At 40.9% G+C, this 13,580-nt stretch overlaps 1 protein-coding gene across 1 annotated transcript in view; it reads right to left on the reverse strand.

Annotated features, from left to right (window-relative positions):
* Positions 1-1,105: 1,105 nt before the first annotated feature.
* The window catches only part of TEX264 (testis expressed 264, ER-phagy receptor), a 233,608-nt gene continuing 221,133 nt past the window's right edge, over positions 1,106-13,580 (reverse strand). Inside the window, exons 4-6 of the mRNA XM_085864029.1 lie at positions 5,298-5,469; positions 3,585-3,721; positions 1,106-3,408 (exon numbers count right to left, since the gene is read on the reverse strand). Of these exons, the coding sequence (XP_085720155.1) occupies positions 3,317-3,408; positions 3,585-3,721; positions 5,298-5,469 (401 nt within the window). The 3' untranslated portion in view covers positions 1,106-3,316. The remainder of the gene's footprint in view (positions 3,409-3,584; positions 3,722-5,297; positions 5,470-13,580) is intronic.

Consider the following 13,580-nt stretch of genomic DNA (forward strand, 5'->3'; position numbering starts at 1 on the left):
TGTCAAAGGTGCTTCCACCAAGTATTAACTCAGGTGAGTGGACACGTATCCAACCAAGATAGCGTAGTTTTGTATTTTTAATTAATTTTCTGAAATTTGTTTTTCACTTGTAATTTGTGGGTTACGGTGTGTAAATAAAGGTGGAAAAAGTCTGATTTAATGAAATTTAATTTCAGGCTGTAAGGCAACAAAAGGTGAAAATATTAAAAGGTGGTGTAGACTTTCTATAGGTGCTGTGTATGCAGAAACAGCTTTGATAAAACTGACCTTGGTCACCATGCCATAAATTTATGATGTACAATGTCTTATTCACACCTGGTTTGTGAAAATCTCCATTGGAACAATCGTTGCGAATTGATTGGGGGGGGGGGGGTTGGAGACGAATAAAAAACATTGCTCATTCAGGCCATATGACAGCACAGTTGGAAGCCTGCTCACTTCTAAGGAGTCTGGTCCTGGGTTCAAGCCATGGTGAGCTCAAAGCCGACAGCAGTCATCTGGTGAAGTGCCGGCAGGAGGGACGCTACATTGCAGATGAAAAGATGACCCCGTCCTTTGTGGGAATAACAAGATGACTGTTCGGTATTCTTCCCACAGTTTCTTTGAAAACAGTAGACCATTAGAGCAGCACCCTTGACCAAGTTACAACTCTCATTATCTTTTTTCCAGAATCGTATTATCAAAGATTATATCTGGCTGAAGAGACTTTCAGGTAAAAAAAAGAACTGTCCACATCTACTTATTGATCATGCTTTTATAATCACTTTTCTTTTTGGGGGGTTAGATGGTGGTCTCCAAATCTAGTGGCAAATCAACCCTGTTGAAAGGTTTGTTATATCCAGATGACACAGCGGACATGAATACTCGCGATCCTGTCTCCCTTATTAACCATTCCCTACCTCTCACCTTCCACTTGCAGAATGCTATGTATCCTTTCCCATTATTTCTCTCCTCCTGGTCATTAATCCTTTTTGAAAGGTTCAGCCACGCGTTGCCCCGCTGTCAGTTTCATTGCCCTATACCCACTGTCATCTCATTCTCCCATGAGCCTAGATTTTGTACATGGGGGGGGGGAATCAATAAACAAATCATAGCTTGCAACACATTGGAGCTTATATGAAGATTTATTTTACTTTTTTTTAACTCCATAAGCAATAAAGACACAACACAAGCCTGTGACTTGAGTAAATCACCAAAATCACAATCATAAACTAAGGGCTATATGCAAGGTGGTGGAGTTTGTGGGGGGAAGAAGGGGATGGAAGGGGACCAGGTGGATATAAATGACGAGGCTGGCCAGGTAAGAGAATGAAGGACTGGGGTACAGAGAACGCTTGGCCGTGACTTCAACCCCAGCACCATGAACAGAAAGTCAAAGTGCAACGATAACGAAGAAGAATTCCTGGAGGAAGATGATACAAGTTCCTCAAGAATTCAAGTATACTCGTGTAATCATGGATACGGAAGGGATGCAGGGCCTACGGTAAGCACCAACTCAGCCGGTCACTTCATATCACTGAAAGCTGCTCGGAATGCGATTATCTGGAGCCTGTATAGTGCATCCCACTGTGCTCACAGCAGTGGTATTCAGGGACATGACAAGCTCGCTTCAAGGATGTGTGAGGAATACCTTTCTCTTACAGAAATGTACATTTGTTCTCTCTTCTGCACACGCTGTGGGAACCAATTCTCGCATTGTGATTTTTGCCGATGCAAGGAAACAAGGAAACAAGGTGCAGTGTCATGAAATTTCTGCAGCTGGTTATATACCTTTACACATAAATGTTACAAGGGTGGATGGGAGTGATGAAAGGAGTGGAATAGAATAGAAACACATAAGATAGAAGAGACAAAGGGGGATGTAAAACTAGAAAATAAAGCATTATATATATACATATATATATATATATATATATATATATATATATATATATATATATATATATGTCTTAGGATCAGGAATAAAGGTAAGGAGAAGGAAAATTGTTAAATATTTGGTAGGTAATGTGCACTGCATAAGCAAGAGATCAAGAAATCATGTTTAACATGGCTTTGAAGGAGATGACGTCACAAATCTGGAAATCAGCATTTCCTTTTGGTCAAAATTTCAGCACGTTAAAGATCCAAATTTTTCATCCACATGTCCATCATCGTTCCACTTTCTTTGTGCTCTCACGACTGGTAGTGTGTTGCGGTGTTCATCACAAACATGTCCTATTCTGAGTATTACACGAATTACAGGTGTTGCTTTAAGGGCTAATTGAGGTTAGAACATCGGAGCGGTGCACAATGTGGCAGGTGTGTGATCGAGCCAAAGTGTTGCACAGCCTGGTGTGCGTGATAAAGTCAGAGCGGTGCAAAGACGAGGGACATACTTTCATTATAAACAACCTTGGAATAATGTACAGTTTCCAAGAAAACCATAAAGCAAAAAAGGCAATTCAACAATATATTTTGCAATGAGAGTCAACAAAACGGTGGTTCGGTAAATCATATCATCATAATCAAAAAGGGTGGGCGTTGGGAGAGGGAAAGGTGCAAGGAGAGTGAAGGGTGGAAAACGGAAAGTGCAAGAGGAGGAAGATAAAGAGGTATGAAGCCTTAATTCACCGGTTTACCCATATTTGGGACCGGCGGAAGTGCAACATGCGTCACAATTGAATGAGGACTACATTGTCCTTTGTCCTCAACAATGATATGCACGGCAACGCCGTGAATGACCCGTGCTTACGATGATTGCATCGGTTCACAGAAGCAAGAAGATTTTGGGATGTGGTCTGAAGTCGGACCCATTCTTATGCTTCTACACCTCCCAAAAATGGAGGTTAAAGGCCAACAAATAACATCCCAGTCACTCCATCTTGAAGCAAACTAAGATTGACCTGGTGCAAAAACGTAAGCGGAAACTTGTTTAGTTTACATTCAGAAAATACGGGTAAAGTCAGGAAAGAGTTCATTAAAGAAAAGGGCGAATGTAAAAGCAAGCAGCATGTTCTTCAATATCAAACGTCAGAGGCAGCAAACTTCAAGGGAGCGCCTAACTTACTTGAAGACCGAGTCCCTGTCTGGCTTGCATCGAACAGCTATGGCGGCTTGTGTTTGAAAGTGAACTTTGCTCCAGTATCCTGAATTCTTGTGCAAGCTCATCGTGACGAGGTACAAGCACGAGACGGTGTGTGGCATGCGACATAAATACCCACGACTCACGGCCATTATGTTTTGATATCCATTTTATGTAGGTTCCTTCAATCTCATTGTGCGTGCGTGCGGCGCCGCTCTCATTTCAATAACGAAGTTGCACCCATCATTAAGGAAGTCAGCCATGCACCACTTCAGAACGAGGTTTGGTGTGCAGCGATAAACATTTATGGAGTGTTGTGATTAACAGCATCCTGGGAGTTTTGGTACCTGTAATTTTAAGTGGGAGGACAAAAAAAAAAAATCAACATGATTTAAACACAGGCGTGCTAGCATGAAATGACGTCATCACAAAAGTCAATGGTGAAGCATCAAAGTGTGTTACAGCTCAGACATGATGGGCGTCTCGTCGTCCTTATCTTGGTCTCCTTTTTGGGCCGCCTTGCCTCTTGTGCCTTTGTCCGTTGATTCCCAAGTATCGTCTTCCACTCGAAGCTCTTCAAAAGATGAGCTGCTTCCAGCCGAGTCGCTGCGCTCACTACCGTCGTCCTTCCCTGCTCCATCGTGCCCTCTCCCGCACAAGCTGATGAAAGATAGAATTGAAATGAAAGCATTTATGACCACATAATTCAAAAAGGTCACCGAGGTCGACAAGAACAAAGCTCTTTTCATACTTGCAAGAAAGATGTCATCTACAGCAGTTAAACCCTTCTCAATGTCATTTATTTTGGAGATCAAACAGGTGCATTAGCATTTTTTTTTCTTCTCTTTTTGAGTGTGGGCAGTTAAAAAATGGAGAGAATCGCCATTTCCCACAAAATAATGTGCATTAACCCAGGCCTACTCTACTGTCAAAGGAAAAACGCACACAAACATTATGCAGACAGAGAGGCCAGAAAAAGGCACAGAGGGGGGGGGGGCAGAGTAGGGGCATGGACAGAAACTGCAAAAGAGAACAAAAGGTTAAAAAAAACAAAAAAACAAGCAACAACCAAAGACAGATCAAGACAGACAAGCATATCAAGTACAGTACAATGGAGTAAGGAATGTAAAGGAGTAGAAGGATACGTTCAAGTAAGCCACATGACAATGAGGTCGACTCTTCTTTTTAAATACACAAACTTTTCTTTCATACAAAGTGAATCAATTAGTCATATTTAGCTCTGCCACCGAAGGTGGATGGAGGTTATGTTTTCATCCAGGTTGTTTGTTTGTCTGTGAGCAGGACATCTCAAAAAAGTTATGGGTGGATTCGGACAAAACTCGGTGGACAGGTTGGGTGTGTGACAAGGAACGAATTGGTTCGATTTTGGTGAAGATCCGGACACTAGAATTCTTAAGTGATTCTTCACCATTGAGAGATGGGACCAAAAACGATATTTTACATGATATATCAAAGGTTATGGACGAATTCTGACAAAACTCGGTGGATGAGCTGGGTGGGTGACAAGAACAAACTGATAAGATTTTGGTTCACGTCCGGATCCAGATCCAGCCTATCAGTGGGGTACAAAACGTAAACTGTTCAGCCTGGTGGAGGTATGCGCTCTACCTAGTGCTGTTCTAGTTGTCAATGTAAAAGGGTTAATACACAATGGCTCTTCTTTACTTTTCACCTGAGACTGCCATTTGACCACACAGAGGTGTGTTTTCCCACAATGCGTTCAATGTCACGTGACTTCTTACTTGAATGTACTGTACATATCCTCGTACTCTGTCTCATCCCTATTTCGATATCCAGCACTTCATCCGCTTGATTGTCTTCATGTGCCATTGGGTTTATTTTATTTTTTTTGTCCTCTTTTTAATTTTTTGTTTTCCTTCTGTTTTCTTTTCCAGTTTCTGTCTGTCTCCCACTCCTTTATTCCCTTTATAAAAAAAATAGAATCCTTGTGTATTGGAAAAAAAGTCTAGTAAACAGCATTTCATTGGATTGAGTATAAGAATTAGTGAATCAATGCATTCTTGAAATAGTTTATTCTTAATAGGTACTTACATCGAGAGTGTCTGAAGCTTTTATGACACCAAATATTAACCAGGCAGCTAAAAGCAATGCAATTTTTTTTAGCAGTGTGGGATTTCTGCCATTTTGTTTTTACTCTGAGAGGGCAGAGACCAAAAAAATATTGTTTTAAAATCTCAAAACAACACAACATTACCTGGTACTCTCTGCCACATTCACTCGTTTCTCAGTGGGGCACACACTGGTGCTCTCTGAGGTTGCCATGGAAACAGTGTCTATGCTTATTCCTGAGATGCTGTCCGTTGTTGCCATGGAGACACTCTCCTGGGAACCACAGTCCCTGCCAGTGGCCTCACTGCCATTACTATCTGAAAGACAGCAGAGAATGTGAGAGTGGACTTGAGTCTTCCTTATTGGGAGCAGGGGTGGAAGTGTGTGGGGGTTTGGGGGGGGGGGAATCTTCATTCAATCATACTTCGCATTTTTAGTATCACCCAGCCTCTCCCATTATAGATGTGTTTAAATATCTTGGACACAGGACATACCAGCATGAAATTCTGACTTTATATATGCAATATCTAGGCTCATGTAAGAAGACAGAAGTTGCAATGGTGGTGCGGCCACAGTTAGACCCAACAAGCAAAGAAATGAGCCAACAGGAAAAAGAGGGGAGAGAGGAGGAAAGGAAACACCAGTAAACTGGAAGATAAATTAATTTTCCCAACCAAATATTAAGAGATATTACTAAGAGACATTTTGGGAGTGAACCCTTCTGCAAAGCTCTCTCTTGCTTTGAAGAGCTCACACCCTAAATGCCACTTCACCTTCTTTCCCACTTTAGTGACCATCCCTCTTCACATTTGGTTTGAAAAATTATGTCCATTTCTTTTTCCAAACCAATGCAGTAGCAATTCTGGTCGTACATTGATAAAGACGGGTTTTCTAATTAAATTAAGAGGGTTGAGTTGTGAGATGTGGGGGGAGGGTGGCGAGGATTGATGAGGTTACACTTAAAATGAAATCTCCAAAACAACATTTCGTATCTCGCTGTAACTCGTTGAAACCCGTGAAATTTCAGACCTCGTGTCACTGCTCCATCTAATACCTCTCTGATAAGGTTGGAAAATAATCTGTGTACATCAAGCAGTTATCATGTCCACCGATCTACCCCACTCCCATCCACTCACACCGAAGAAAAATTTAAAAAAAGGAAAAACGACAGAGTGGCATCTTCAACATATATACTGTATATATATATATATATATATATATATATATATATATATATATATATATATATATATATATATATATATATACATACACATATACATACATACATACTAGCAGGGTACCCATAACTGATGGGTTCGTTGACGTCTCACCTCAAATAAGTGTGTATTGGCAGAAACAGGAATTCAGTGTAAATATTCATTTTGCAGATATCGCAGTAGGTGCAGCTGGTAACCTTGGCAACCTCATTCCATTCCAATTGCAAATATTTCCAATCCATGCTTGTTGTACACAGCTTGGAGTAAGGGTGATATTATGAAAGCTCAGCTAGGAAACCAATTTAGGCACGTTTTGGGCCTATCGCCTGACGGAAGATCACAAAAGTTCTATCCATGCCAACCGACCACCAACAGGCACCTATTTCCCTCTTCACATCACATCAGTCCCCAACCTGCCCCCTCTCTTTGTACTCCCCACAGCTTTGTTTTCGGCAATGTCCATTCAGTATTTCTCACAGCATTTCATTCTGGTTTCTCATTCCATGATCCATAGATGTCATTTCAGCTTCACTTTTAAATCATAGTTTCACTTTGGGATATCAGTTTCAATTCGTCATCGCAACTTGTGATGCGATCTAAATGGTGCATGAAAAAGATCGTCAAAAACGATTTCTGGTGGATTTTTAAAGATTTTCTAAGGTGTGTGGAAGGTCCTAGGGTGGCTTAAGGGTCTTAAAAGGTTTAAAAAAAGGGTCTAAAGTTGGATAAAATGTCTAAAGGGGTCTAAGGGCAAAAGAGCAAAAGGGGTCCAAATGGTCTGAAATTGTCCAAAGGGTCTTAAAAGTGTTGAAGAAGGTCTATACGTCTCAAAAGGGTCTAAATGGGTGTGAAGCGGTCTAAAAGGTCTGAACAAGGTCTAAATGGGTAATAAAGGGTCTAATGGTTGCCAGGGTTACCGGCTCCACCCATTGAGGTGAGGCATCCATGATTAAATTAATCAAAACATCTACGATCAAAAATGAAATCATTATGTTAACTTGGATCTTTTAAACGATAGAATGGATATTTGGTGAAGTTAGCTAAATGGTAACCTTTTTTTTCACCCTTGAGAGTTATGTTGTTCGATGAGCAGTAAAGTTACCATTAAATCGATGAATAGGTTGTGTTTGTACTATGTTCAATTTTTGAATGATTGGCGCATTTGAGAGGTCACGTGACTCCTTCTTCCCCAATCGAACCGATCACCGTCATGTCTTAACATTTATTTTTTTCACATTTGATACCATATTTGACGATCGGAGGTCACCACCTCACCAATTATATTGTTATCCGGGTTAAAATCCCAAAGAAAATGGGCTTTTTATGAAGCACCGTGAATGTGGATTTCCCCTTCACAGAGATGACGACAGGTGACAGACAGCTCGTGTGTTTATAACTTATGAATTGTGAGAAAAAGACTGTTTAAAACCACTATTTATGTGCAACGTGGTAAATAATATGATCCGATGAAATTTCATGGCGATTAACCTTGGGAGCTCAGAGGAGTATATCACAAACAAACAAACGTGTGTATAAATAAAGAAATATTGAGACGGTTCTGAGAAACCGTCCTTTCCCAAGGCAATGGCACACAACATATAGCGGTTCCCAAGATAGTTGTTTTGTTATTATTTGTTTCAGGCAGTTCTTCCCTTACGTGTAATGGGTTTATGGGTCAATAGGCGTTGCGTGGGATTATGTATTTTTTCCCCTCCATTCCTTCCCATTTAATTCTCTGCACACAAATGTTGCTCACACAAACAAGCACATCAAGCACACACAGCTAATTTGCATACACACACCAAATCCCGGTTTGATTCGCGTGCCACAATCAAACTGACACATCACTTAAAGCTTCACCACACTCTTCCCACAAACGCTACAATGATCACACAACATCAAGACACCTTTATTATCATTCCACATCATTATAACATTACACAAGCACGCTATTCATTCGCCATTGATAAACCACCATGCCACTTCAACCACGGCTCACCACCATTCCACCTCTACCATCGCCTTGACAACCATCACCACACAGTCACCACAGGTGGTCGCTGCTGCCTTTGGAGTAGCGGGAGCAGTAAGCACAATGCACCGGCGACGGACACTTCAGACCTGGATGTTCAGATGTCTGTAAGTCAAAGCGTGAATATGCGCTAATCGCCATGTAACATCTTGCACGAAGCCCTGACACTCCGATTGCTTGTGACCCCATTAGGTGTCTGGTGCACGTTTGCACAAGGAAAGCATAGCCGAAAACACCAGCCCAATGTGAAGTGCGGAGGTCCATGACGTGTGTTGTCCAGGAGGTTTTGCAGGCATGTTTGTGGTTGTGACCTCGCGTGGGCGGTGCCTGTGCTGGAGGAATCGAGCAAGCTCCAATGGGGGCACTGAAAATCCTAGACAACTCCAATGGGGGCACTGCAAATCCGAGACAATGACCCTTTTGATCCACACTGAAGCTCCAACCCTGCCCAGTAACTATTTAAGCCATGTGTTCCAGATGAGAGTGCAGAATCTTTTGGCTTTGTCGGCAGTATGTGACAAAAGGCAGCTCGGAGCTGGTGTTACGGTGCTGGAGCCGTGGGCCGGAGCTTGTGGAGCAGAGTTTGTGGAACGGAGCACTGGGCAAGCGAGCAATCCAGGTGCGATACCAGGTGTATTCATTAAGACCAAGCCAACAAACACTTACAAGTAAAGATAATCTCTCACCTCACACATCAGCTAAGCAGTCTTCTCTAACCTTCTGTTCCTCTTACAATCGTCTGCTTTAGACATGAAAGGAGCTTTGTGAAGGCAAGTCCCAACAAACCGCTCTTTTCAGGGAGACCCCACAGATGCACACCTCTTTCCAGTTTCCTCTTTGCACCTCACCTCCTCAAATATTCACCTTAGACACCAACCAGTAATTCTCCTCTTTGACCCCTCTCTCAGCGATTGGGCAGCATGGGTTCATCAACCCCGCTTGATGAGCCAAAGAGATCGCAAACACCTTCTCCTTCTCTTATCTCCCTCTCATCTACCCTTCCACAGGATGATTCTGATGGCACATGTTTTGTTATTATAAGTAAGAGTGTCTCAGTAGACAGTATCAGGTTAGCTCTGCACTGTCTCCTTTGTTTAATCGTATCACTGTATGTATTTTGCTGCACCTCACAAATCTAGCATGCCCCTGCGATACATATCTTCCTTTTTAAAATGGCACATTTGTATTCACTGTGCCACATAGCTTTCCTCATACTTCTTTAAGAATAAATTCCCTGTTATTGCAATGCAACAAGCTCGTAGTGTCCTTTCCTCCATTGGTCCAGCATAGTCTGCACGCAGCTAGCCAGGAAGTTTTACCCCACTGATTGGCTCTTGTTAGCCAATGTGTACTCACAGTTCCATTTGGCTGCAACTGATCCCATGAGTAATTAGAGAATGCATCGATGGTACGAGACCCCCCCCCCTGGTGCGGCCGTCCATAGGTAAGGTATCATGCGAAATAATGTAACCCTGCCGGATTGGCAGTACCATTTGGTGTTTATGATTGCTTAGTAACCCGCCGTTGCGGACCTGAGGACTCAGGTCCTGGTGTTCGGCAGGAACTCGAGCGCTTCCCCTCGTGGTGAAACTTGAACCCCAGATCTGTAACAATTTCATATATATCTGCAGTACCTATATAAAACATAGTGTGTGTTTAATCTAGCTATATAAAACATAATGTGTGTTTAATCTACCTATATAAAACATAGTGTGTGTTTAATCTACCTATATAAAACATAGTGTGTGTTTAATCTACCTAAATAAAACATAGTGTGTGTTTAATCTACCTATATAAAACATAATGTGTGTTGAATCTACCTATATAAAACATAGTGTGTGTTTAATCTACCTATATAAAACATAGTGTGTGTTTAATCTACCTATATAAAAACATAGTGTGTGTTTAATCTAGCTATATAAAACATAGCGTGTGTTTAATTTACCGATATAAAACATAGTGTGTGTTTAATCTACCTATATAAAACATAATGTGTGTTTAATCTACCTATATAAAACATAGTGTGTGTTTAATCTACCTTGATAAAACATAGTGTGTGTTTCATCTACCTATATTAAACACAGTGTGTGTTTAATCTACCTATATAAAACATAGTGTGTGTTTAATCTACCTATATAAAACACAGTGTGTGTTTAATCTACCTATATAAAACATAGTGTGTGTTTAATCTACCTATATAAAACACAGTGTGTGTTTAATCTACATATATAAAACATAGTGTGTGTTTAATCTACCTATATATAACATAGTGTGTGTTTAATCTACCTATATATAACATAGTGTGTGTTTGTATATTTGGCTCTTCCCCTTCATAAGGATGATTTAAGAAAGGTTTTAAAAGCCAAACTTTTGACATGACTGTGTGTTAACTCTGGTCTATTTTTCAGGACAAAAAAAATGGAAAAACATTTTTCATAAAAGAGTAATGACGTCTCTTCTATCGGAAATGCAGACAGTGACTTGCAACCGGGCCTATATTATTATATATTCCATGTGTCCCACAATGTTGATGGTAATACATACGAAGTGAAATTTTAAAAAATGTTTAAAAACGTGCATGTAATTTCATTTTAGTATTTGACCTTTTGACCCTGTTCCAGGGAGTGGGGCCATAAATGTTACTGTTCTGAACCTTCTTGCCATGTGATGATCACAACTAAGTTTGGGGAATTTTTGCACAACTGTTCAGGAGGAGATAGCGTGATGGATGGACAGACAGGCAGACAGAGCCGATTACAATATTCCCTCGTTTTTTTTCATATGGGATAAATATCAACTCCTTCACTGGGAGCATTATAAGCCTGTTGTGTCACTTGCATTTCTTGCGGACACGGTATATGTCATAAAGACGACAGTCTCACAGACCACTGCATGTCTGATCATTAAATGTCACTTCTTTAGTCACATGGCAAGCAAGGACAGAGCCTTCATCATAATATCAACCTTTTAAAGAAAACTTTCAATTTCCAAGGTGGATACCCACCCACATCGATTACTTTGTTTCTTTATTCCTCACCCTGAATCAATGCAAGATAAACAGTGAAATGCTATGCATGGGAAAGAATAAGTGATGAATAGGCACTTGCACAATGCACACAAACCACTCAAACAAAGCCAGCAGCAACAAATATTTACAAAGAGTGCATTCGGTTCTCTGAGAGCATTAATTATTCAAAATGTGAACATTAAACCCTGATTGCCAAACTTCCGAAAGCTTATGGTGACAATATAGAAACCAACATGGCAAGGTTATACCTGTAATGAGCACAGTGCACACCTTTAAGCCGAAAGGATGTGAGAGCGAAGGATTTGGGTTCGCCTATTAATTTGCCGGTCTGAACCCTTGGCTCATGATTTGGAGAACCTAGCTTCAAATATGTGTCTACCCATTGGCTGCCGATGCCTTTGTCATTCAAGGAAAAGTGGTGCATTGATGTCAATTAATGTCTTTGTCTTTACTGTGCTACATTTAGATCACTATTCGCTAGACTCTGTAACGTGTCTGCTCTGAGTCATGGAGATTGGCGGTTTGAACTCCGGACAAGTCATACCAAAGAGTTTTAAAATGGTATGTACTGTTTTCTTTCTTGATGGTCAGCATTTAAGAAGGATAGAGCACAGACAAACGACCATAGGATGGCAACCATTGTACAGACTTCATGGGACTAATGGCCTCCTCTGCTGAAATTCCTTGCACGTGAACTCAATCCATCACTGTAAAAGAGAAATATACATACGACTTTATTAACAGCCACAATTATTCTCACCTTTCTTGTGGGATCAGCTGGGGAAGGTTTTTGGTCAAAGTATTTCATGAAAAAGCTGGTCAGGCCTGACATTCTTCTGAAGAAGACAGGAATTTGGAATTTAGCCAAGGAGTGGGCAATAACTTACCCACTCTTTACGAAGGAAACCATGGAGTCTTTAATGTCCGCCAACTGATGCTAGCAGCGGGACGCTCAGTTTAAAGTATGTCCTGGGACGGCACACACATTGATGTATCGCCCTTCCTGTAAAACACCAGGATGACAGTTTATAACTGCGTCGAGAGTTGAACCCATGTTAGATCGCCCAGGCAGGTGCACATACCTCTTTGCTATCCTGCCAGCATTACATATGTACATCCTGAGCACAGTGGCAACATGAACCCGATAAGAAATTAGCTTAATCTCATATGTTATGCCTGGCCAATCAGTCTTCACTTTTCATCTATCCCGTTCAGAAAGTGATTGCACGAATAAAAAGCCACGATAACACGGATACGGCAGTTGAAAATGACCGTTTGGGTATGACACTTCTTGTATATTTTTCTGTAAGAAATACCCATGACATATCCCAATGATGCGAGTGCAATTACAGTTTGATTACGGTTGATTTGAAGTGACGTGTTGACATTAATTTGTGGAATCATGTGAAACATATTATTATAAAGGGTTCAATTCACTGGAGGTGCATTCATCCTCATGTTCAAAAAGAATGGCCAGACAGAAAGACAAGGATCCACAGGGGATTAGAATTAGAACATGAAAAAGCTCACACATCCTGAAAACAATGTACAGCTATCACTGTCAATAAAACAAAGGAATCTCTCCTGGGTTTGCCAGCATTGCAGGTGTTGATGCAGTTGTTGTTGTTGGTGTCATTGTTACTGCTGTTGGAATCCATTAAAATCGATGATGACTGATTCATGATTCAGGATCGTGCTGTTTATGCCATGAGGTCAATCATCAATATAAATATCATGTTAAACAAACTATGATTAGATAACGTCCTCGTGACAAGCCATGGACGATGAAGAGTATTTACAGACTCTTGGGTCATTATGATACGGCATTCAGACGAGGGTCTGATACCTACAGAAGTCTACGAAATGACCTTCAACGTTTCATTAAATCGGCAAAGATTAATTTTTTTCATCGCAAGATTGACCATTTGAAGCAATCGGAACCAGGAAAGTGGCACGAACAAATTAAAAATAGAACTAGATTGGGAAAGCGAATACTACACTTCCAAAAAAACTGACAAGCTGATGAGTGAAATTGAAAAATTTTGAATACAATGTTGAAGCTTGTGGAGGAGATGCAACACAGAATGGATCAGGATATAACAGAATGTAACAGAATAAGAGGAACAATAGAACGAGAGAGGGAAACAC

The sequence above is a fragment of the Eptatretus burgeri genome, chromosome 18 (genome assembly GCF_056783735.1).
Source record: "Eptatretus burgeri isolate ZD-2024b chromosome 18, Ebu_testis_v1, whole genome shotgun sequence".
In the NCBI taxonomy this organism is placed as follows: domain Eukaryota; kingdom Metazoa; phylum Chordata; class Myxini; order Myxiniformes; family Myxinidae; genus Eptatretus; species Eptatretus burgeri.